The sequence below is a fragment of the Oncorhynchus kisutch genome, linkage group LG14 (genome assembly GCF_002021735.2).
Source record: "Oncorhynchus kisutch isolate 150728-3 linkage group LG14, Okis_V2, whole genome shotgun sequence".
Classification (NCBI taxonomy): Eukaryota; Metazoa; Chordata; class Actinopteri; order Salmoniformes; family Salmonidae; genus Oncorhynchus; species Oncorhynchus kisutch.
This window is the reverse complement of record NC_034187.2, coordinates 43,708,597-43,732,517: the sequence shown is the minus strand read 5'-3', so window position 1 is coordinate 43,732,517 and position 23,921 is coordinate 43,708,597. Positions and strand designations below refer to the sequence as shown.

Here is a 23,921-nt window from a genome sequence, read left to right as displayed (position 1 = left end):
TGCTGACAGTTGTATAAAATCGAGCACACAGCCGTGCAATCTCCATAGACAAATGTTGGCAGTAGAACGGCCTTATTGAAGTGCTCAGTGACTTTCAACATGGCACTGTCATAGGTTATCACCTTTCCAACAAGTCAGTTTGGCAAATTTCTGCCCTGCTAGAGCTGCCCCAGTCAATGTAAGTGCAGTTATTGTGAAGTGGAAACGTCTAGGAGCAACTCAGCCGGCTCAGCAGCGAAGTGGTAGCGCACACAAGCTTACAGAAAGGGACTGCTGAAGCGCGTAGCACGTAAAAATCACCTGTCCCAGGTTTCAGCACAGTTGTTCGTCAGGAGCTTCATGAAATGGGTTTCCATTGCTGACAAGCCTAAGATCCCAATCCGCAATACTGCTTGCCGCCGTTGGACTCTGGAGTGGAAACGCATTCTCTTCAGTGATGAATCACCCTTCACCATCTGGCAGTCCGACAGACGAATCTGGTGGATGTCAGGAGAACACTACCTGCCTAAATGCATAGTGCCAACTGTATAGTTTGGTATATCATATGACACAAAACGAAGCAACATATGATGCCAAATGCCTGGTTGCTTTGCATGGTTTGGGCTAGGCCCCTTAATTCCAGTGAAGGGAATTCTTAACGCTACAGCATATGATGAGATTCTTGACAATTCTGTGCTTCCAAATTTGTAGCATCAGTTCGGCCCAAATCCCCTGTGCACAAACGAGGTCCATAAAGAAATGGTTTGTTGAGATTGGTGTGGAAGAAGTTGACTGGCCTGCACAGAACCCTGACCTCAACCCCACCGGACACTTTTGGGATGAATTGGAACACAGCCTGCGAGCCACGCCTAATTGCCCAAAATCAGTGCCTGACCTCACTCATGCTCTTGTGGCTGAATGGAAGCTTGTCCCCGCAGCAATGTTCCAACATCTAGTGGAAAGCCTTCCCAGAAGAGTGGAGGCTGTTGAAGCAGCAAATGGGAGACCAACTCCACATTAATGCCATGATTTTTGAATGAGATGTTCAACAAGTGGGTGTCCACATACTTTTGGTCATGTAATGTACGTGGACAGCATAGATCGAAATGGCTTGCATTGAGCGGTATCCCTGATTCTCACAGACACAGGAGTATGTAACTTCTGTCTGTGTGAAGCAGGATGTGAAATCTGACACCACTTGAAGCTCAGATGTCCCTCCTACCATTACATTCACTCTTCCGACTGTCCATCAACTCCTGGCAGAACCCTACGTACGTCACTATCAACAGAAATCCTACACCACTATCAACAGAAATCCCTACATTGTTACGCAGCAGGAGAGGGTGGTTTAGTCACTGTAGTAAATTCAGAGATTTGTTTATGGCCTGTAATCTAAAATAATTCAGATTTTAAACAAAAAACACTTTCTGTTTGTCATAGATCGACAAGATTAATATGAGATGAAAGATGAGTTCCTACCGAGTTCAAGAAGCCCTGAGCTCTATGACAAGTTCACAGAGATGGGGGCAGATATTTTGATCAAGAGAGCCCTTTAGAAAATATACACATTTTCTCTAAAACTAAATGTACAAATATGTACAGAACCAGTCAAAGGTTTGGACACACCTACTCATTCAAAGATTTCTCTTCATTTGTATTATTTAGAATTAGTAATTTAGAATAATAGTGAAAATATAAAAACTATGAAATAAAACATATGGAATCATGTAGTAAACAAAAGGTGTTAAACAAATCAAAATATATTTTATATTTGAGATTCTTCAAATAGCCAACCTTTGCCTTGATGACAGCTTTGCACACTCTTGGCATTCTCTCAACCAGCTTCACCTGGAACGCTTTTCAAACAGTCTTGAAGGAGTTCCCAAATATGATGAGCACTTGTTGGCTGCTTTTCCTTCACTCTGCGGTCCAACTCATCCCAAACCATCTCAATTGGGTTGAGGTCAGGTGATTGTGGATGCCAGGTCATCTGATGCAGCACTCTGTCACTCTCCTTTTTGGTCAAAGAGACCTTACACAGCCTGGAGGTGTGTTGGGTCATTGTCCTGTTGAAAAATAAATGATTGTTCCACTTAGCGCAAAACCAGCTGTGATGGCGTATCGCTGAAGACTGCTGTGGTAGCCATACTTGTATCATATTTGTACTTTGTGCTTGAGCTTGTGTCCTCAAAAGTGACTGTCACGACTTCCGCCGACGTCGGTTCCTCTCCTTGTTCGGGCGGCATACGGCGGTCAGCGTCGCCAGCGTCTAGCCATTGCCGATCCACCTTTCATTTTCCATTTGTTTTGTCTTGTCTTCCCACACACATGGTTCCAATTCCATAATTACATGTTGTGACTTTAACTCTCTGTTTCCCCCATGTCCTTGTCCATAATTGTTTATTGTAAGTGTTTTTGTCCCATTGTATATATTTCTTGTTTTGTTCACGGTGATTTTGATTATTAAATTGCGCCGTTGTAACACAGTCTTTGCTCTCCTGCGCCTGACTTCTCTGCCGCCAGTACGCACTCCTTACAGTGACTAACAATTTTTTATCAGAAAGGTGAGATTTCTTTCTTGGAGTATGCAGCACTACTAGTTATTGTTTAGTGCCCTCATGATAAATAATTACATTTTCAATTACATTTAGTAACATTTATGAGGTTTTTAACATCTCTTGGCATAAGTGCTTTTGAAATCCGTAAATTTGATTTATCACAGCTGAAAATGAGGACCACAGATGTGAGACGACCAGAACAGTCTGCATATCTCAGCTTTTGCGGGTTGGAAATGGGAAAATATTTGATCTGAAGCACGATCGCTAATTCAAAGAACTGCTTTAAACTGAAGATACCACCACCCCCCCCCCTCCCCCCATTTTTGATAAATCTCAATTTATATCAAGTCTGTACATCTAATATATTTTTAAACGTGGCCTGCACATCGAGAAAGAGGCACAACTCTTAGCCCAAACATACTGCAAACCACAGGGAGAGTTAAACAATGACTAAAACCCTGAGCTCCAATCAGCCTTAGCCCCCCTGAAGCTTCACAATAGCAATCCTTAATAGTCCTACTTAACTCATTAGGGAGGCTGAGACTGGAACAAAACACGCAAAAATCGCACAAGAGATACGAGTTTTAAAAGTGGGCCTTTTCGAGCCAGGCTTAGCAACAGGTGCTCATGGGACAAGAGGTACACTCTACAACGTTCACCTCAATTGTAGATCAGCCGATACTTGTTGTGGAGAGCTGGCGCAACAGATTAAAGCTTGGAGAGACATGCAGAGGTGGTTGGGTGTTGAAACATATCCAGGGCGCACGCTCGGGCATGTGTGTGTTGGCCCCAGAATGGGGCCATTGTGAGCTGCCCAACAGGAGAACAATTAGCCTTGTCTAATTTTGGGGATTTGCATAAGCAACAGCAACCTGTTCTGTTGTCGGAGGTCTGAGAGGCACTGGTACGCAACGAGTCGTTAGGGATGAGTTGTATGTGTGGAGGGGGTGTCTACGTGTGTTGGGATCATCAAATGCATTTTTACATTATCTGTAAAGTGCAGCATGTGGCAAAATGAGGAAGTAATACAAACAACAATACAGTCCTTGCATGTATGTTGCAAAGGTAATCAAACTTGTTAAAAGGTTTAAAAACAATTATAATGAATGCAGCAGTTGGACAATGGATAACGATTCTCCATCAGGTATTGACTGAATTATAACACATAAAACATTTTACTGGCATAGACAAATAATGGATTTCGGGGATTTTGGTGGGAATTTAGGTATTACAATTATTGTAAAATGTCAGAGTTTCTTTTCTTAGAATGATCTCATGTTCTAATGGTAACAGGAATCTATTTTATATTTTGTGATAAAATGAAGAAAATGTATTTGCATGAATTCATTTGGGTGCAATTGATACATTAACATAAAGGGGTGCACAGGGCTGCAACCACAAAAATATCCTCTGTCTAGGCCTACCTGCACTCACCTTCACTGTATAGACTGCCTCATTAATTACTGTTGTTTTCACGTTCTATTCAGCAAGTGTGCCAATAGCAGGATACCCTCGGATTAAAAATCTGATTACACCTATCTATACATACTTTACATTGTTTGCGAGATCATACATAGGGTGTTTCTCAAAAATGCACACTACCGGGCTCTTAGCACGCAAACTGGAGCACGGGAGAGTCGGAGAATGAGTCCAAACCAAAGTAACAGCTCTGGTGGACCTTTCTGTAGTCAACATGCCAACTGCACGCTCCCTCAAAACTTGAGACATCTGTGGCATTGTGTTGTGTGAAAAAATTGCTCATTTTAGAGTGGCCTTCAATTGTCCCCAGCACAAGGTGCAATGATCATGCTGTTAAATCAGCTTCATGAAATGCCACACCTATCAGGTGGATGGATTATCTTGGCAAAGGAGAAATGTTCACTAACAGGGATGTAAACAAATTTGTGCATAAAGTTTGAGAGAAATAACCTAACACTTTACATGTTGTGTTTTATATACGAAATAAATGTTCATATTTTAGTAAAATTAAAGATGCCTTAATAGAATGTTTTATTTATTTTATTTCACCTTTATTTAACCAGGTAGTCCAGTTGAGAACAAGTTCTCATTTACAACTGCGACCTGACCATGATAAAGCAAAGCAGTTCGACATATAAAAACACAGAGTTACACATGGAGTAAAACAAACATACAGTCAATAATACAGTAGAAAAATAAGTCTATATACAATGTGAGCAAATGAGGTGAGATAAGGGAGGTAAAGTTAATGCATAGGCCATGGTGGCGAAGTAAATACAATATAGCAATTAAAACACTGGAATGGTAGATTTGACAGTAGATGAGTGTGCAAAGTAGAAATACTGGGGTGCAAAGGAGCAAAATAAATAAATAAATACAGTAGGGGAAGAGGTAGTTGTTTGGGCTATTTATAGATGGGCTATGTACAGGTGCAGTTATCTGTGAGCTGCTCTGACAGCTGGTGCTTAAAGCTAGTGAGGGAGATAAGTGTTTCCAGTTTCAGAGATTTTTGTAGTTCGTTCTAGTCATTCGCAGCAGAGAACTGGAAGGAGAGGCAGCCAAAGGAGGAATTGGCTTTGGGGATGACAAGTGAGATATACCTGCTGGAACGCGTGCTACGGGTGGGTGCAGCTATGGTGACCAGCGAGCAGAGATAAGGCGGGACTTTACCTAGCAGGGTCTTGTAGTTGTCACCTAGCAGCACGAGCTCTGAAGATAGATGGGGGGGCAATCAGTTCACATATGGTATGCAGAACACAGCTGGGGGCAGAGGGTGGTCTATAGCAGGCGGCAATGGTGAGAGACTTGTTTTTAGAGAGGTGGATTTTTAAAAGTAGAAGTTCAAGTTGTTTGGGTACAGACCTGGATAGTAGGACAGAACTCTGCAGGCTATCTCTGCAGTAGATTGCAACACCGCCCTCTTTGGCCGTTCTATCTTGTCTGAAAATGTTGGAGTTAGGGATGGAGATTTTAGAGTTTTTGGTGGTCTTCCTAAGCCAGGATTCAGACACGGCTAAGACATCCGGGTTGGCAGAGTGTACTAAAGCAGTGAATAAAACAAACTTAGGCTTCTAATGTTTACATGCATGAAACCAAGGCTTTTACGGTTACAGAAGTCATCAAAAGAGAGTGCCTGGGGAATAGGAGTGGAGCTAGACACTGCAGGGCCTGGATTCACCTCTACATCGCCAGAGGAACAGAGAAGGAGTAGGATAAGGATACGGCTAAAAGCCATGAAAATTGGACGTCTAGGTCGTCCGGAACAAAGAGTAAAAGGAGCAGGTTTCTGGGGGCGATAAAACAGATTCAAGGTATAGTGTACAGACAAAGGTATGGTAGGATGTGAATACAGTGGAGGTAAACCTAGGCATTGACTGATGATGAGAGAGATACTGTCTCTAGAAACATCATTGAAACCAGGTGATGTCATCGCATGTGTGGGTGGTGGAACTGAAGGGTTGGATAAGGTATAATGAGCAGTGCTAGAGGCTCTATAGTGAAATAAGCCAATAAACACTAACCAGAACAGCAATGAACAAGGCTTATTGACATTAAGGAGAGGCATGCTTAGCCGAGTGATCATAAGGGTTCCAGTGAGTAGTGAGATTGGTTGGGGTCACGGCGATTCAGACAGATAGCCGAGCCATGGGTAGCAAGCTAGCAGAAGATGGAGGTCTGTTTTTAGCCACCCCATGCATTTCCATCAGTAGATTAGTGGGTTCCGTGTGGTAGAGGGGACAAATCCAATTGTCAAAATAGTTATAGTTATAGTGGCCCAAGAAGATTGTTCGATAAACCTGTTCAGATAGCAGCTGATATGCTCAAGACAGCTACGATTAGCGGGTCCTGAGCTTTTAAAAAAATATCTTTGAAAGACAGGGTCCTGAAAAAGGGAGGTTTCTTTTTTGGCTAAGTTTACTTAAGTATTAAAAGTGTATTACAAGTGTAAATGATTTTAAATTCCTTATATTAAGAAAACCAGACGGCACGATTTTCTTGTTTTTCAAATTTACGGATAGCCATACTCCAACACTCAGACATAATTTAGAAACAAAGCATTTGTGTTTAGTGACTCCAGATCAGACGCAGTAGGTAGGAAGTTTAAGTTTGTAAATTAAACCATTTCCCTGTCCTGCTCAGCATTCAAAATGTAACTTTGTTATCAGGGAAAATGTATGGAGTAGAAAGTACATTATTTTCTTTAAGAATGTAGTGGAGTACAATTAAAAGATGTCAAAAATAGAAATATTAAAGTAAAGTACAGATACCCCAAACTTTACACCACTGAGTGAATGGTGGTTAACATAGTTGACAGAGTTTGGAAAATTCACTCAACTGACTTTTGTCTAATGTCTGTGCCCTAACAGTCTACTTCCATTGTGACGCTTGGTCAATTGAGCATGTAAATTAAATTTGAATATCCCATAAAGTATTTGTCCACATTCTGTTTCTCTGCTTTTATTGATGCACAATAGCTGCTGTGACAGTGGTTTGTCTGTTCCAATAACCAAAAGGGGAAACCAGCCATAACTCAACTGTAACTCTTTTGAAATCCACATTTTATACCACATTTCTTCAATATTATACACTTCCTCGAAACGTCAAAAGCAAAGGTCCCTACAATTCCGCGTAGAGCTCAGAGGAAATTGAATCAACGGGATTAACCTAATTTAAGGACCTCTCGAGGTTCACAGAGAGATATTATCCCCTGTAGCACGCCAACCCTGCATTTCATTCCACAACATATGGTAATGGGGTTTACATCCAGAACAGCAGCCGGAAAAATCTCCAGTTTGAAAAACATTTGCACTGCTTTTCAAACACCCTTAGAAGTGACATCAAAACATAGCTATGAAAGCAACAACTCTTTCCAAAGTTCACTGTATTCCCCAGAAGCTAATACATTAGTAGCTAAATCAAGTAAGTGTTTTATTACAAAGACACATGTACTAACCTGTTCGCTTTTCAAATTTGAAATAATAAATTATAACATTTAAATAACGTAAAATAGTAAAAGATTACATTTCTATTACATTTAAGCAACTTGCTCAGTTCTTCTCTTTGTAATGTTCAACAAAGCAGAGCATCGTGCTCAGAACATAAATGTCAATTTCACAAAAAGCTAAAATATGTTGTAAGCAAGGAGCAACACTTTGACACTGGATTCGAGACTATAGAACAATTAAAGAACAATTAAACTAGATTTAACATGCCTTCACATACTTATATTTTAGTAAGTATTTGACATGTATTCACAATTAAATAGTGGAAACAGCAGAGGCTAACTTTTAGAGAGAATCAGCTATGTTATCTGCATACACAACATCACCAAATGTATGTGGACACCTCATTCTAAAATCATGGGCATTAATAAGTGGAGTTGGTCCCCTCTTTTCTGCTACCATCTCTGCCTTCTGAAAGTATTCAGACCCCTTCCATTTTCCACATTTTGTTACGTTACAACCTTATTCTAAAATTGATTAAATAAAAGAAAATCCTCAGCAATATACACACACAATACTCCATATTGACAAAGCGAAAACAGGTTTTTAAAAATGTTTGCAAATATATATATATATATTTTTAAATACCTTATTTACAAAATAATTCAGACCCTTTGCTATGAAACTTGCAATTGAGCTCAGGTGCATCCTGTTTTCATTGATCACCCATGAGATATTTCTACAACTTTTATTTATTTAACCCTTATTTTAACAGGTAAGTAGACTGAGAACTCATTCTCATTTACGGGGAATAGTTACAGGGGAGAGGAGGGATACCTGAGCCAATTGTAAACTGGGGATGATTAGGTGACCATGATGGTATGAGGGCTAAACTGAGAATTTAGCCAGGACCAGGGTTAACACCCCGATAAGTGCCATGGGATCTTTACTGACCACAGAGAGTAATGACACCCGTTTAACGTCCCATCCAAAAGACAGCCCCCTACACAGGGCAATGTCTCCAATCGTTGCCCTGGGACATTGCTTTTTGACCAGAGGAAAGGGGGCCTCCTACTGGCCCTCCAACACCACTTACAGCAGCATCTGGTCTCCCATCCAGGACCAACCGTGCTTAGCTTCAGAAGCAAGCCGGCAGTGGGGTGCAGGGTGGTATGCTGCTGGTAAATTCAATTGATTGGACATGATTTGGAAAGGCACCCACCTATCTATCCATATTTGGTCCTACAGTTGACAGTGCATGTCAGAGCAAAAACCAAGCCATGAGGTAGAAGGAATTGTACATAGAGCTCCGAGACAGGATTATGTCAAGGCACAGATCTGGGGAAGGGTACCAAATAAATTCTGCAGCATTGAAGGTCCCCAAGAACACAGTGGCCTCCATCATTCTTAAATGAAATAAGTTTGGAACCACCAAAACTCTTCCTAGAACTAAGCAATCTGGGGAGAAGGGCCTTGGTCAGAGAGGTGAATAAGAACCCGATTGTCATTCTAACAGAGCTCTAGAGTTCCTCTGTGGAGATAGAAAAACCTTCCAGAAGGACAACCATCTCTGCAACACGCCACCAATCAGGCCTTTATGGTCAGACGGAAGCCACTCCTCAGTAAAAGACACACAAGACAGCCAGCTTGGAGTTTGCCAAAAGGCACCAAAAGACTCTGTGTTTTTCAGCGGAAGGGTCTGGGATACTAGTCAGGATCAAGGCATAGAAAAATGGAGCTAAGTACAGAGAGATCCTTGATGATAACCTGCTCCAGAGCTCTCAGGACCATAGACTGGGGCGAGGCTCACCTTCCAACAAGACAATGACCATAAGCACACAGCCAAGACAACACGGGACTGGCTTCGGGATAACTCCAACCTGACAGAGCTGGAGAGGATCTGCAGAGAAGAATGGGATAAACTGTCCAAATACAGGTGGGCCAGGCTTGTAACGTCACACCCAAGAAGACTCAATGCAGTAATCGCAGCCAAATGTGCTTCAACAAAGTACTGGGTAAAGGGTCTGAATACTTATGTGAAACGTTTTAAATTTGTTGTACACATGCAACATTTTCAAAAAAACATTTTATGCTTTGTCAATATGGAGTATTGTGTGTAGATAGATGAGGGAAAAAACAATTAACAAATTGTCCCTATACTTTCCGAAGGCAATGTATAACAGCCAATGTATAAGGCCATCCACTAGATGTTGGAACATTGCTGCGGGGTCTTGCTTCCATTCATCCACAAGAGCATTAGTGAGGTCGGGCATTGATGTTGGGTGATAAGATCTGGGTGATAAGATCTGGCTCGCAGTTGGCTTTCCAATTTATCGCTAAGGTGTTTGATGGGGTTGAGGTCAGGGCTCTTTGCAGGACAGTCATGTTCTTCCACACGAATCTCAACAAACCATTTCTGTATGGACCTAGCATTGTGCACAGGGGCATTGTCATGCAGAAACAGGAAAGGGCCTGCCCCAAACTGTTGCCACAAAGTGGGAAGCACAGAATTGTCTAGAATGTCAATGTATGCTGTAGCATTAAGATTTCCCTTCACTGGAACTAAGGGGCCAAAAAACAGCCCCAGTCCATTATTCTTCCCCCCCAAACTTTACAGTTGGCACTATACATTCAGGCAGGTAGTGTTCTCCTGGCATCCGTCAAATCCAGATTCACCAGAAGCGGGATTCATCACTCCAATGAATGCATTTGCACTGCTCCAGAGTCGAATGGTGGTGAGCTTTACATCATTCATGACGCTTGGCATTAGCCATGGTGATCTTAGGCTTGTGTGTGGCTGCTTGGCCATGAAAACCCATGAAGCTCCCTATGTACAGTTCTTGTTTGGAACTCGGTAGTGAATGTTGCAACAGAGGACAGCACTCGGCGGTCCCGTTCTGTGAGCTTGTGTGGCCTACCACTTCGCGACTGAGCCGTTGTTGCTCCTAGAAATTTCCACTTCACAATAACAGCACTTACAGCTGACCAGGGCAGCTCTAGCAGGGCAGAATTTTAACAAACTGACTTGTTGGAAAGGTGGCATCCTATGACGGTGCCACGTTGAAAGTAACTGAGCTCTTCAGTAAGGCCATTCTACTGTCAATGTTTGTCTATGGAGATTGCATGGCTGTTATCGATATTATACACCTTTCAGAAACAGCTGAATCCACTAAAACTTGAAGCCGTGTCCACATACTTTTGTATTTTACCAGGCAAGTCAGTTAAGAACAAATTCTTATTTTCAATGACGGCCTAGGAACAGTGGGTTAACTGCATGTTCAGTTTTGTACCTTGTCAGCTCGGGGATTTGAACTTGCAACCTTTCGGTTACTAGTCCAACGTTCTAACCACTAGGCTACTCTGCCGCCCCAGGGTAGCCTAGTTTAGATGTGGATATACAGCACACACTTGATGTAGACACTGCCCATAACCACAGATCTAAGGTCAGATTGCACAACTCAAAATCCTAACCTTCACGATTAGGAACCATTAGTAGAACCAACATTTCTGACATTGGGTCAGTCTTTTGATGAAACTATTAACCACTCCACAGTACAGTAGCGTGCAGACACACAACACAGCAATTGCTAACTTAAACGCTTACTTACCCATGGTGCAGTTGGTGGTGAAGCCCGGTTTGATCGTGGCGTTGGCATCCTGTTCGCTCGGCCGGTCATAGCTGGCTTGGATCCTGAAGGTCGCCATTCCACGGGACCCCAGGGTGAGGTGGACCACTGCCCAGCTGCCGAGTAAAGAGATGAGCATGAAGATCAGGGCGACTAGTAGACACCCCGGGCGACAGGGCCCCCCATTCCTACTGTAGGGGTAGGGAGTCAGGACTGGAGTTCCCTCTTCCTCCACCTGAGTTTCCCCCTCCGTGGAGGTCTCAGGAGAGGGGGTAGACTGGGTTCGTGTGGAGCATGTTGTGTTCGAGTCCCCCTCCTCCCCCTGCATTTTGGGAGGTTCCCCCTCATCTTTGGCCTGTTGGTGCATGCTCCTGCCGGGTAACGTGTGGACAAGCTTTTGGCGAAGCCTCTTACGAAAGCTGACAGGTGGTGTGCGTGGATGACACCCTGCACTTCAGTACCAGAGGTGGCAAAAATAGAGTGTGCAGGTCTGTGTGTGTCAGAGAGAGAGAGTCAGAAAGGGTGTGTGCATGCCACACACACCAATGCTAGCTCCTGTGTGCAAGGATATCCTGAAGCGAATGCTCTCTCCAGCAAGCCACCGCCTGCCTTTGTGTAGTTCAACGTGGTCCATAATTTTATTAAGCAAATTGCAGCTGATATCACGTTGGATTCGGGCTACTGACCAATGACTAATCCCTCCCGCTCTCTCTCCTCCCTCCCCTTGCCCTCTCTTCCTCCCCCTCTCCCCTACCAAACCCCTATCACCATGCCTATTTTCTGTAGTATTTCTTTATGACATACTGTATGCCTCTCCGCCCTCTATTGGATCAAAATAAACAACATGAGGAAGTACAGTAGCTTGTGGCTATTTGGTAAACACAATGCACACATACTGTAAACCACAACCACAACACTTCTAGTAAGTTGTACTGAAAGTCAATGAAAAGTCATTATTACTTAAAATGTTTGTGGTACTGACTCAAAACTAAATGAGAAGTCACACCAGGTATATTTTTTGTAAGATCTGATAACTGAACTTTTTTTCCCAGCTTGCTCTACTGCAGGTAGACTTTTTAGAATTGTTTTTAATATATGTGTTTTTGCCTGTACATTGAGTAATTGATTGGTTAAATGTTATGCTACACAATAAAATAAATATAATTTTTGCAGAAATGGTTGTAATGGTTCTAATGACTTAGGTAGTTTCCTCCCACTGTTCTTAACCCTGGCACTCATTATGAATGCAAGTTGCGGGTGAATACAAATTTCAACTGTTGGATAGCCTAACGCTTGATAGATTCCAATAGGAATTACACATCACTTTGCAAACCAGCATAGTGCGATTTACAGTTAGGGTTGCAAGATTATGGTAAATTTTTCCAGGTATTCCGGAAATTCTGTCTGGAAGTTTGGGAAAGTTTGCAACCCTACTTGCAGGTCTAATGTGGCCCCTTGACTTTTTCCAATTTTGTTAAGTTAAAGCCTAAAGACTCTGACCATGACAAACAAGATTCTGTGGTCTGATGAAACCAAGATTGAACTCTTTGGCCTGAATGTCAGGCGTAACGTCTAGAGTAAACCTGGCACCATCCCTACGGTGAAACAAGGTGGTGGCAGCATCATGCTGTGGTATCTTTTTCAGTGGCAGGGACTGGGGGATTAGTGAGGATCGAGGGAAATACGAACGGAGCAAAGTACAGAGCGATCCTTGATGAAAACCTGCTCCAGAGAGCTAAGGACCTCCGACTGGGACGTAGGTTCACCTTCCAACAGGACAATGACTCTAAGCACACAGCCAAGATAATGCAGGACTGGCTTCGGGATAAGTCTGAATGTCCTTGAGTGGCCCACCCAGAGCCCAGACTTGAACCCAATCGAACATCTCTCCAACCTGACAGAGCTGGAGAGGATCTGCAGAGAAGAATGGAAGAAACTCCCTAAATACCAGTGTGCCAAGCTTGTAGTGTCATACCCAAGAAGACTCAAGGCTGTAATTGCTGCCAAAGGTGCTTCAACAAAGCACTCAGTAAAGTGTCTGAATAATTATGTAAATGTGATACATATTATAAAATTATAAAACAAGTTTTTGCTTCATCATTATGGGGTATTGTGTGTAGATTGAAAATAGATATATTAAATGCATTTTAGAAGGCTGTAACGTAATAACATGTGGAAAAAGTAAATTGGTCGGAATACTTTCCAAATGCACTGTCTGTAATCATTACATTTTAATGACAATATTCACCTAGAAAGACCACAGGACTGAAAATGAACGAATTCAACAACGTTGTATTTGTTAGTGACAAAGACAGTCATGGGTGGTAACTCTACAATTCAATCGAAAAGGCAAGGCACACTGGGAAATGATTGGAAGCTTGGCTTAGTGGGGGCATTAACTTGACGTATACTTATTAAAAAAAACTACATTTGTATTACTCATAGCAAGAGAGCACTCAGCTATTTAACCAATTTAATCTTTGTGACCGTAAAAAAACATTCCCAGTTATAAGGCTCTATAAATGTCACTGAAATGTATCAATGCATTTCCAGAAAATATTGAAAAAATCAAGGGTCTCAATGAAATATGTGCAGTGTCACATGTTTAGTGTAAATTGTCACATGAGCAGAGCTGTTTACTTCCTGATTGAGAAGAGGATGGCTGCATCAAAGCTCCTAAACAAAAGGTTAGTAATGTATGTTAACATAAAGATAGGACACTTTTGTATTGGTATATGCATTTGCAATTACTCAACTTTGTTCAGTGTGGTCATAGAATGTGTAAACATGTTGATGGCAACAATAGTGACAGGCAGGATAACACATGCATCTAGGTATACACGTACTGATACACATACATAGGTCTTGTTCAACCTAACGTTCTACTCTGTTCTTTCTTTTAGTTTCACTTTGAGGCAAGTTCTGGATATGTTGGATCTAGGTGACTGCCCAGACAAGGCATGCAACATTGCAGTTATCCCTCAAAATGTGAAAGATGCTGTTGTGAGTGATTGTGATAGCGATGGGTCAGATATGGACTATGGACAGGCCATTTGCCAGCCAGGCTGTTGAATGCATATGCTGAACCTATGCAAACAGATCATGACAGGAACAACGTTATCAGTGATGATGACCTACCCCTCACCATCCACCCCCCCTCCACAACCTCCCCCACCCCCCTCCATTGTTGATAATGAAGAGCCAAGGGCCTCTACCCGTCAGAGGATCCAGTCAGAAGAACCAAGGGCCTCTACAAGCCATAGGGGTCAGCCAGAAGAGCCAAGGGGAAGCTGCAGGTGGTCAAAAATAGAGATTGAGTGTTCAAATGATCGAAGAGGCCTGCCACTGATGTGATTCCAAACACGTAGTATACAGCCCAAATATGCAAATGTTCATCAAGAAACCACTGAGCCATGGAAGGAGATCTTTACTGGCTGCTACTGTTGAAGATCAGGCAAGATATGACAAAGCTTCTCACTGGCCAATCAACGCGATGCACCGGTTCCAGAGAAGTCGTCATTGTGACAAACGTACTACCTATGCATGTGAGAAATGCAAAGCGCCACTGCACTTTGAGTGCTTCAAGATATACCATGGACAGTAGAAAAGGTGATAAGTGCGAATGAAAAAGGGCTGAAAAAGACAATAAAAGAAAAATAGAAAAGTCGATAAAGGGTGAGGAGAAGCAGTACAACGCAAGAAAAGAAAAGTCGTCAAAAAAGACAATCAAAATGACTGAAATGTTTTTGGAAAAGAAGGTCAATTGATTCAAGACATACTGTATTTTTTATTTTATTTATTTTACCTTTATTTAACCAGGTAGGCAAGTTGAGAACAAGTTCTCATTTACAATTGCGACCTGGCCAAGATAAAGCAAAGCAGTTCGACAGATAAAACGACACAGAGTTACACATGGAGTAAAAACAAACATACAGTCAATAATGCAGTATAAACAAGTCTATATACAATGTGAGCAAATGAGGTGAGAAGGGAGGTAAAGGCAAAAAAGGCCATGATGGCAAAGTAAATACAATATAGCAAGTAAAATACTGGAATGGTAGTTTTGCAATGGAAGAATGTGCAAAGTAGAAATAAAAATAATGGGGTGCAAAGGAGCAAAATAAATAAATAAATAAAAATGAAATACAGTTGGGAAAGAGGTAGTTGTTTGGGCTAAATTATAGGTGGGCTATGTACAGGTGCAGTAATCTGTGAGCTGCTCTGACAGTTGGTGCTTAAAGCTAGTGAGGGAGATAAGTGTTTCCAGTTTCAGAGATTTTTGTAGTTCGTTCCAGTCATTGGCAGCAGAGAACTGGAAGGAGAGGCGGCCAAAGAAAGAATTGGTTTTGGGGGTGACTAGAGAGATATACCTGCTGGAGCGTGTGCTACAGGTGGGAGATGCTATGGTGACCAGCGAGCTGAGATAAGGGGGGACTTTACCTAGCAGGGTCTTGTAGATGACATGGAGCCAGTGGGTTTGGCGACGAGTATGAAGCGAGGGCCAGCCAACGAGAGCGTACAGGTCGCAATGGTGGGTAGTATATGGGGCTTTGGTGATAAAACGGATTGCACTGTGATAGACTGCATCCAATTTGTTGAGTAGGGTATTGGAGGCTATTTTGTAAATGACATCGCCAAAGTCGAGGATTGGTAGGATGGTCAGTTTTACAAGGGTATGTTTGGCAGCATGAGTGAAGGATGCTTTGTTGCGAAATAGGAAGCCAATTCTAGATTTAACTTTGGATTGGAGATGTTTGATATGGGTCTGGAAGGAGAGTTTACAGTCTAACCAGACACCTAAGTATTTGTAGTTGTCCACGTATTCTAAGTCAGAGCCGTCCAGAGTAGTGATGTTGGACAGGCGGGTAGGTGCAGGTAGCGATCGGTTGAAGAGCATGCATTTAGTTTTACTTGTATTTAAGAGCAATTGGAGGCCACGGAAGGAGAGTTGTATGGCATTGAAGCTTGCCTGGAGGGTTGTTAACACAGTGTCCAAAGAAGGGCCGGAAGTATACAGAATGGTGTCGTCTGCGTAGAGGTGGATCAGGGACTCACCAGCAGCAAGAGCGACCTCATTGATGTATACAGAGAAGAGAGTCGGTCCAAGATTTGAACCCTGTGGCACCCCCATAGAGACTGCCAGAGATCCGGACAGCAGACCCTCCGATTTGACACACTGAACTCTATCAGAGAAGTAGTTGGTGAACCAGGCGAGGCAATCATTTGAGAAACCAAGGCTGTCGAGTCTGCCGATGAGGATATGGTGATTGACAGAGTCGAAAGCCTTGGCCAGATCAATGAATACGGCTGCACAGTAATGTTTCTTATCGAAGGCGGTTAAGATATCGTTTAGGACCTTGAGCGTGGCTGAGGTGCACCCATGACCAGCTCTGAAACCGGATTGCATAGCAGAGAAGGTATGGTGAGATTCGAAATGGTCGGTAATCTGTTTGTTGACTTGGCTTTCGAAGACCTTAGAAAGGCACGGTAGGATAGATATAGGTCTGTAGCAGTTTGGGTCAAGAGTGTCCCCCCCTTTGAAGAGGGGGATGACCGCAGCTGCTTTCCAATCTTTGGGAATCTCAGACGACACGAAAGAGAGGTTGAACAGGCTAGTAATAGGGGTGGCAACAATTTCGGCAGATAATTTTAGAAAGAAAGGGTCCAGATTGTCTAGCCCGGCTGATTTGTAGGGGTCCAGATTTTGCAGCTCTTTCAGAACATCAGCTGAATGGATTTGGGAGAAGGAGAAATGGGGAAGGCTTGGGCGAGTTGCTGTTGGGGGTGCAGTGCTGTTGTCCGGGGTAGGAGTAGCCAGGTGGAAAGCATGGCCAGCCGTAGAAAAATGCTTATTGAAATTCTCAATTATGGTGGATTTATCAGTGGTGACAGTGTTTCCTATCTTCAGTGCAGTGGGCAGCTGGGAGGAGGTGTTCTTATTCTCCATGGACTTTACAGTGTCCCAGAACTTTTTTGAGTTAGTGTTGCAGGAAGCAAATTTCTGCTTGAAAAAGCTAGCCTTGGCTTTTCTAACTGCCTGTGTATAATGATTTCTAGCTTCCCTGAACAGCTGCATATCACGGGGGCTGTTCGATGCTAATGCAGAACGCCATAGGATGTTTTTGTGTTGGTTAAGGGCAGTCAGGTCTGGGGAGAACCAAGGGCTATATCTGTTCCTGGTTCTAAATTTCTTAAATGGGGCATGTTTATTTAAGATGGTTAGGAAGGCATTTTAAAAAAAATATCCAGGCATCCTCTACTGGCGGGATGAGATCAATATCCTTCCAGGATACCCCGGCCAGGTCGATTAGAAAGGCCTGCTCGCAGAAGTGTTTCAGGGAGCGTTTTACAGTGATGAGTGGAGGTCGTTTGACCGCTGACCCATTACGGATGCAGGCAATGAGGCAGTGATCGCTGAGATCTTGGTTGAAGACAGCAGAGGTGTATTTAGAGGGGAAGTTGGTTAGGATGATATCTATGAGGGTGCCCGTGTTTAAGGTTTTGGGGAGGTACCTGGTAGGTTCATTGATTATTTGTGTGAGATTGAGGGCATCAAGTTTAGATTGTAGGATGGCTGGGGTGTTAAGCATGTTCCAGTTTAGGTCGCCTAGCAGCACGAACTCTGAAGATAGATGGGGGGCAATCAGTTCACATATGGTGTCCAGAGCACAGCTGGGGGCAGAGGGTGGCCTATAGCAGGCGGCAACGGTGAGAGACTTGTTTTTAGAGAGGTGGATTTTTAAAAGTAGAAGTTCAAATTGTTTGGGTACAGACCTGGATAGTAGGACAGAACTCTGCATGCTATCTTTGCAGTAGATTGCAACACCGCCCCCTTTGGCAGTTCTATCTTGTCTGAAAATGTTGTAGTTTGGAATTAAAATGTCTGAGTTTTTGGTGGTCTTCCTAAGCCAGGATTCAGACACAGCTAGAACATCCGGGTTGGCAGAGTGTGCTAAAGCAGTGAATAGAACAAACTTAGGGAGGAGGCTTCTAATGTTAACATGCATGAAACCAAGGCTATTACGGTTACAGAAGTCGTCAAAAGAGAGCGCCTGGGGAATAGGAGTGGAGCTAGGCACTGCAGGGCCTGGATTCACCTCTACATCGCCAGAGGAACATAGGAGGAGTAGAATAAGGGTACGGCTAAAAGCTATGAGAATTGGTCGTCTAGAACGTCTGGAACATAGAGTAAAAGGAGGTTTCTGGGGGCGATAAAATAGCATCAAGGTATAATGTACAGACAAATGTATGGTAGGATGTGAATACAGTGGAGGTAAACCTAGGTATTGAGTGATGAAGAGAGAGATATTGTCTCTAGAAACATCGTTGAAACCAGGAGATGTCATTGCATGTGTGGGTGGTGGAACTAATAGGTTGGATAAGGTATAGTGAGCAGGACTAGAGGCTCTACAGTGAAATAAGCCAATAAACACTAACCAGAACAGAAATGGACAAGACATATTGACATTAAGGAGAGGCATGCTTAGTCGAGTGATCAAAAGGGTCCGGTGAGTGGAGAGGTTGGTTGGTGATTTAGACAGCTAGCCAGGGCATCGGTAGCAAGCTAGCATAGGATGGAGGTCTGTTGTTAGCCACCTCCTGCGCTCCGTCAGTAGATTAGTGGGGTTCCGTGTGGTAGAGGGGATCAATCCAAATCACACAACAACAACAAAAATAAAAACAATAGATATAGTTATAGAGGCCCAAGAAGAAAACATAATAATAATAATAAAAAATAATAAAAAATTAAAATAAATAAAAAAATTGTCCGATTGTCTATTCAGATAGCAGCCGGTAAGACAGCTAACGGTTAGCAGGCCGCAGATGGGCGTTCAGGTAACGTCGCGACGGAGGAGCCAGCCGAATAACTCCTTCGGGTAGATAACGTCGGCAGTCCAGTTGTGAAGGCCCGGTGGGGCTCCGTGAAGGCAGCAAAACGGGTCCGGATAGGCGACTGCAGCCCAGGTGCGATTGATGGAACTCAGGAGTGATTGACGGAGCTTGCTAGCTCCGGAACAATTGATGTTTGCTCCGGAATCGACGAAGGCCGATAGTCACACGGATAGCAGCTAGCTAGCTGTGAGATCCGGGCATGAATGTCCAGAGAGCAGTCGAAATCCAGGGACATGGAGAGAAAAATTGGTCCGGTATGCTCCGCTCCGAGCCGCGCTGCGCCGTACAGAACTGGCGATAGACTTTCGAGCCAAAGGATAGCCGATGACCACAAACCGTGGTTAGCTGAACACCAACGACTTGCCAGTAAAGGAGCCAACTAGCTTCTGAACTAGCTTCTGGATTAGCTTCTGGCTAGTTTCAGGCCAGCCTCCTGGAGTTTCTGGCTAGCTTCTTGGAGGATTACAGATCTGAGGTAAATAATACTTTTTTATAAATATACATTGGTGAGGCGGGTTGCAGGAGAGTGTTTTGAAGAAGAGTTGATGGAAAATAAAAATAAAATGTATGTGAAAAAGTTGTAAATATATATATATACAGGACACGACAAGACGAGGACAAAAGACGTCTGAACTGCTATGCCACCTTGGAGCGATTAATGACAGGAAGTCTGACTGATCACAGTTTAAATAGTGATGCACAAACTAATCTTGCACTTGGTTCTGAAGCCTACCTCTATGATATATATATATATATATATATATATATATATATATATATATATATATATATATATATATATATATATATATATATATATATATATGACATTATTTTATATACAGTATATAAAAGCACTCATTGTGCAGTGGAGCTTTTTATATATACATGTATAATTGTATTTCGTTCAGTGTAGGCCTCTACTTGAATGCATGTTCTACAGGCTACCTCTATCCTAAATGTTACCTTTACGTTCAGTGGGAATGAATAACACGACTGCTATACAATTGTTAGTGAATGTTGCACTAAAATGTCACAATGACAATGTTACAATGAATATTGCACTAAAGTACAAGTTCAAATGTTACAATAAAGTTACAATATTAATGTTTCAAAATATGTTGCACTTAAGTAACAATGTATGTTACAATAAAGTAACAATGTTGAAATACGTTGATGTTTTTTTGTTTTTGTCTTTGCTCTCAGTATTCATATCGTGTTGTATAAGGATTTTTGATGTGTGAATGTGACGGGGCATTCTAGAGGCAACACTGGGGACTGTTAGTGACAGAGTTTTAAATGTGTAATTAACTGGGTTGAGATATATAAGAACTTTGATAACTGCATAGGAGAAATATGTTAATTTAGTATATGTAACATTATCCCACCAGTCACAATTGTGACCGACCATAAAACACACTTTTTCACCTACTTTCCCATTAATATTTCCAAAAATAATGATTGATTACTTCAAAGGGTTACTAATGACACTTGTTTTGGATATTTTCATGTCTGGGACAAATTTGGGATTAAATGGGTAAAGTTTCTTAACTAAAACATTTTTGGGTAATCGGTATCCTAAAAATGTTTGAGTAGGCAGAACTTATCCGGTATTACATTGGACACACTTTGCTGTTTACTTTAAAACCGCAGATAATCATCGCATGTAGATGTTGTAAAAGATACATTTACAAGATAACTCCAGCTTCAATATTGTGACTTAAATGGTATTTTCTTCTTGCAGAGTTCAGTTTGGCGGACAGAAAATGTTACCCATAATGTTATCGATGAAGATACATGACTAAAAGTGCTTGAACTACTGAGGACATCACACTAAATATCTCCAAAGATGTTTGCAGTGCCTCCTAGGGTTTCATTGAGTGGTGGAGCAGTCAGTAAACCATACCAAATAGATGCATGACACATAAGTAACTCAGGACCAGTACATACAGATGTAGGATCCATATATGACCATTATTGATGCAGCAACATTATCCTGCAGCAACAGGATTTGATTTTTTTTTCCATTCACACTTTTCCGCCAATGTCATGTTGCTTGATCGGTGGTTAGACTATTAGCTGGCCAAAATTATGCTAAACTGTAATGGAAAACTGTAAATTAAAGAGCAATTTTGTGTTTTATTAAAAGTAATATACTCTAAAACATTTCACTGCATCATACTGTAAATTAAGGTGCATTATGAGAAAATGTTGTGGGCAGGGAAATAATTGCTGTATTTTGAATGATAATGTATTACCACCCCACGGAATACAGTACCTTGCCGTATTTAATGAATGCCAAAAAACTTCAGTTGTGTTGTGACAAGTTAGGGGAGGTATTCAGAAGATAGCCCTATTTGGTAAAAGACCAAGTCCATATTATGGCAATAACAGCTCAAATAAGCAAAGAGAAACATCAGTCCATCATTATTTTAAGACATGAAGGTCAGTCAATCAGGAACATTTCAAGAACTTTCTAAATGTATTCAAGTGCAGTCGGAGAAACCATCAAGTGCAACGATGAAACTGGCTCTCATGAGGCCCGCCAAAGGAAAGGGAGACCCAGAGTTACCTCTAATACAGAGGAGAAGTTCATTAGAGTTAACTGCACCTCAGATTGAGTTCAACTAACAGACACATCTCAACATCAACTGTTCAGAGGAGACTACGTGAATCAGGCCTTCATGGTCAAATTGTTGCAAGGAAACCACTACTAAATGACACCAATAAGAAGAAGAGAGTTGCTTGGGCAAGGAGCGCTTGAGATGGTTTGGGATGAATTGGACAGCATAGTGAAGAAAAACAGCCAACAAGTGCTCAACATATGTGCAACTCCTTCAAAACTGTTGGAAAACCATTCCTGATGAAGCTTGTTGAGAGATCCTACATCTGTACACACATCCTTCACTGCAGACAACATACAGTTTCCTAAAACACACACACAATCATCCTCTTAAGGAAAAGGCAAAACACACACACACAGACACACACCAACCATCCTCAAACACAACAATCTCTCCTATCACCTCCCCACATCCATCCACCTTCCAGCATAGTAATATGGGCTCTGGGAAAAAGAAAGAGGGGATTTCTGCATTGATAGAGAATAAGCTTTGTTATAAAGGGCCAATGCTCCACTATATTCAATTTTTTTCACCTTTATTTAACTAGGCAAGTCAGTTAAGAACAAATTCTTATTTACAATGACGGCCAAGGAACAGTGGGTTAACCTCTCTTGGGTAGGGGGCAGTATTTTGAATTTTGGAAGAATGAGGTGGCCAATGTAAACTGCCTGTTACTCAGGCCCAGAATCTAGGATATGCATATGCATGGTAGTATTGGATAGAACACAATCTAAAGTTTCCAAAACTGTTAACATATTGTCTGTGAGTATAACAGAAATGATATGGCAGGTGAAAACACGAGGAAAATCCATCCAGGAAGTGGGATACTTTTGATGTGGGTACTTTTCTATTGAATGCCTATACAGTATCTAAATGGTTAGGACCCAGATTGCAGTTCCTATGGCTTCCACTAGATGTCAATGGTCTTTAGACATTGTTTCAGGCTTGTATTCTGAAAAATGCAGAGCTCGTTTGTGTGAGTGACCGATTGCATGCCGTTTGTTGTTTTTCCTTTCTATTGTATACGCTATTGTCTGGGTGAAATATTATAAATGATTTAGACAATAGACAACATGAGGATTAATCATGTTTCAATGAACTTTAGCGGTACTATTAGGATGTATTCATCTGCATGTCGTGACCGCCTTTGAGCCAGTGGATTACTGAGTTTTTGGGACATAGAGAGGGACATAATCGAAACAAAACAAACATTTATTGTGTAACAGGGACTCTTGTGACTGCAACCATATGAAGATCATCAAAGGTAAGTGATTAATTTTATTGCTATTTCTAACTTTCATGACTCCTCTACCTGAAAATGTTTGTATGATTTTGTAAGCTGGGCGCTGTCCTCAGATAACCAAACGGTATACTTTTGCCGTAAAGCCTTTTTGAAATCTGACACAGTGGCTGGATTAACAAGGAGTTCATCTTTAAGCCGATGTATAACACTTGTATTTTTATGAATGTTTAATTTGAGTATTTCTGTATTTTGAATTTGGCGCTCTGCAATTTCACCGGATGTTGGCTAGCGTCCCACCTGCCCATAAGAAGTTTTAACTGCCTTGTTCAGGGGCAGAACGACAGACTTTTACCATGTCAGCTCGGGGATTCAATCTAGCAACCTTTCAGTTACTATGCCAAAGCTCTAACCACTAGGCTACCTGATGCCCCAATAAGAAAGAAATTAATTAAATAAGGTAAAAAGCAGATAAGAGTTTACCCTGTATACAGCAGCCTTGAGAGGAATATTTTGTCAGGTTATGAATGGAATAGAAGAGGGCAAGGCCAACTAGCATGCTGTAGTGTGTGTGTGTGTGTGTGTGGGGGGGGGGATTGAGAAAGGCTTATTGCTTATTGACAACCTAACTTAGTACACATTCTACGCATGCTCTTATATTTACATAGTATTCTGTCTTGTGTGGAAGTTTATCTATTGACCTCATATAAGCATTGCAAAGACTAATCTAAACATATATGATTCTAGATTTATGAATCTATATCAGTGTGCATGCACTGTAATACACATTTAATATCACATATTCCCATTTCAGTTCTCACGAAATTGGAAAATAATTTGAATGCTAAAGTGTCTCTTTATTATGATATGAACAGAACCACTGAATATCATCACTCAAACATTTAAATCGAATGAATAGTGTGTCAATCGGTGCCCTGGCTTTCCCTTCCATATAAATAAGTAATGTGTTATAGAAATTATGATTATATACACACTCGCGTCATCTGAACAGACAGCTGATAATATTTCTCATTATGACTCTGAGGCTGCGTCCCAAATGACACCCTATTCCCAACATA

The 23,921-nt window shown here is 41.9% G+C and overlaps 1 protein-coding gene across 1 annotated transcript in view; it reads right to left on the bottom strand.

Annotated features, from left to right (window-relative positions):
* Positions 1 to 11,633, bottom strand: part of ros1 (c-ros oncogene 1, receptor tyrosine kinase) — a 142,643-nt gene extending 131,010 nt beyond the window's left edge. The window contains exon 1 of the mRNA XM_020470344.2: positions 11,068 to 11,633. Coding sequence (XP_020325933.2) covers positions 11,068 to 11,452 — 385 coding nt within the window. The 5' untranslated portion in view covers positions 11,453 to 11,633. The remainder of the gene's footprint in view (positions 1 to 11,067) is intronic.
* Between the last annotated feature and the right edge of the window lie 12,288 nt (positions 11,634 to 23,921).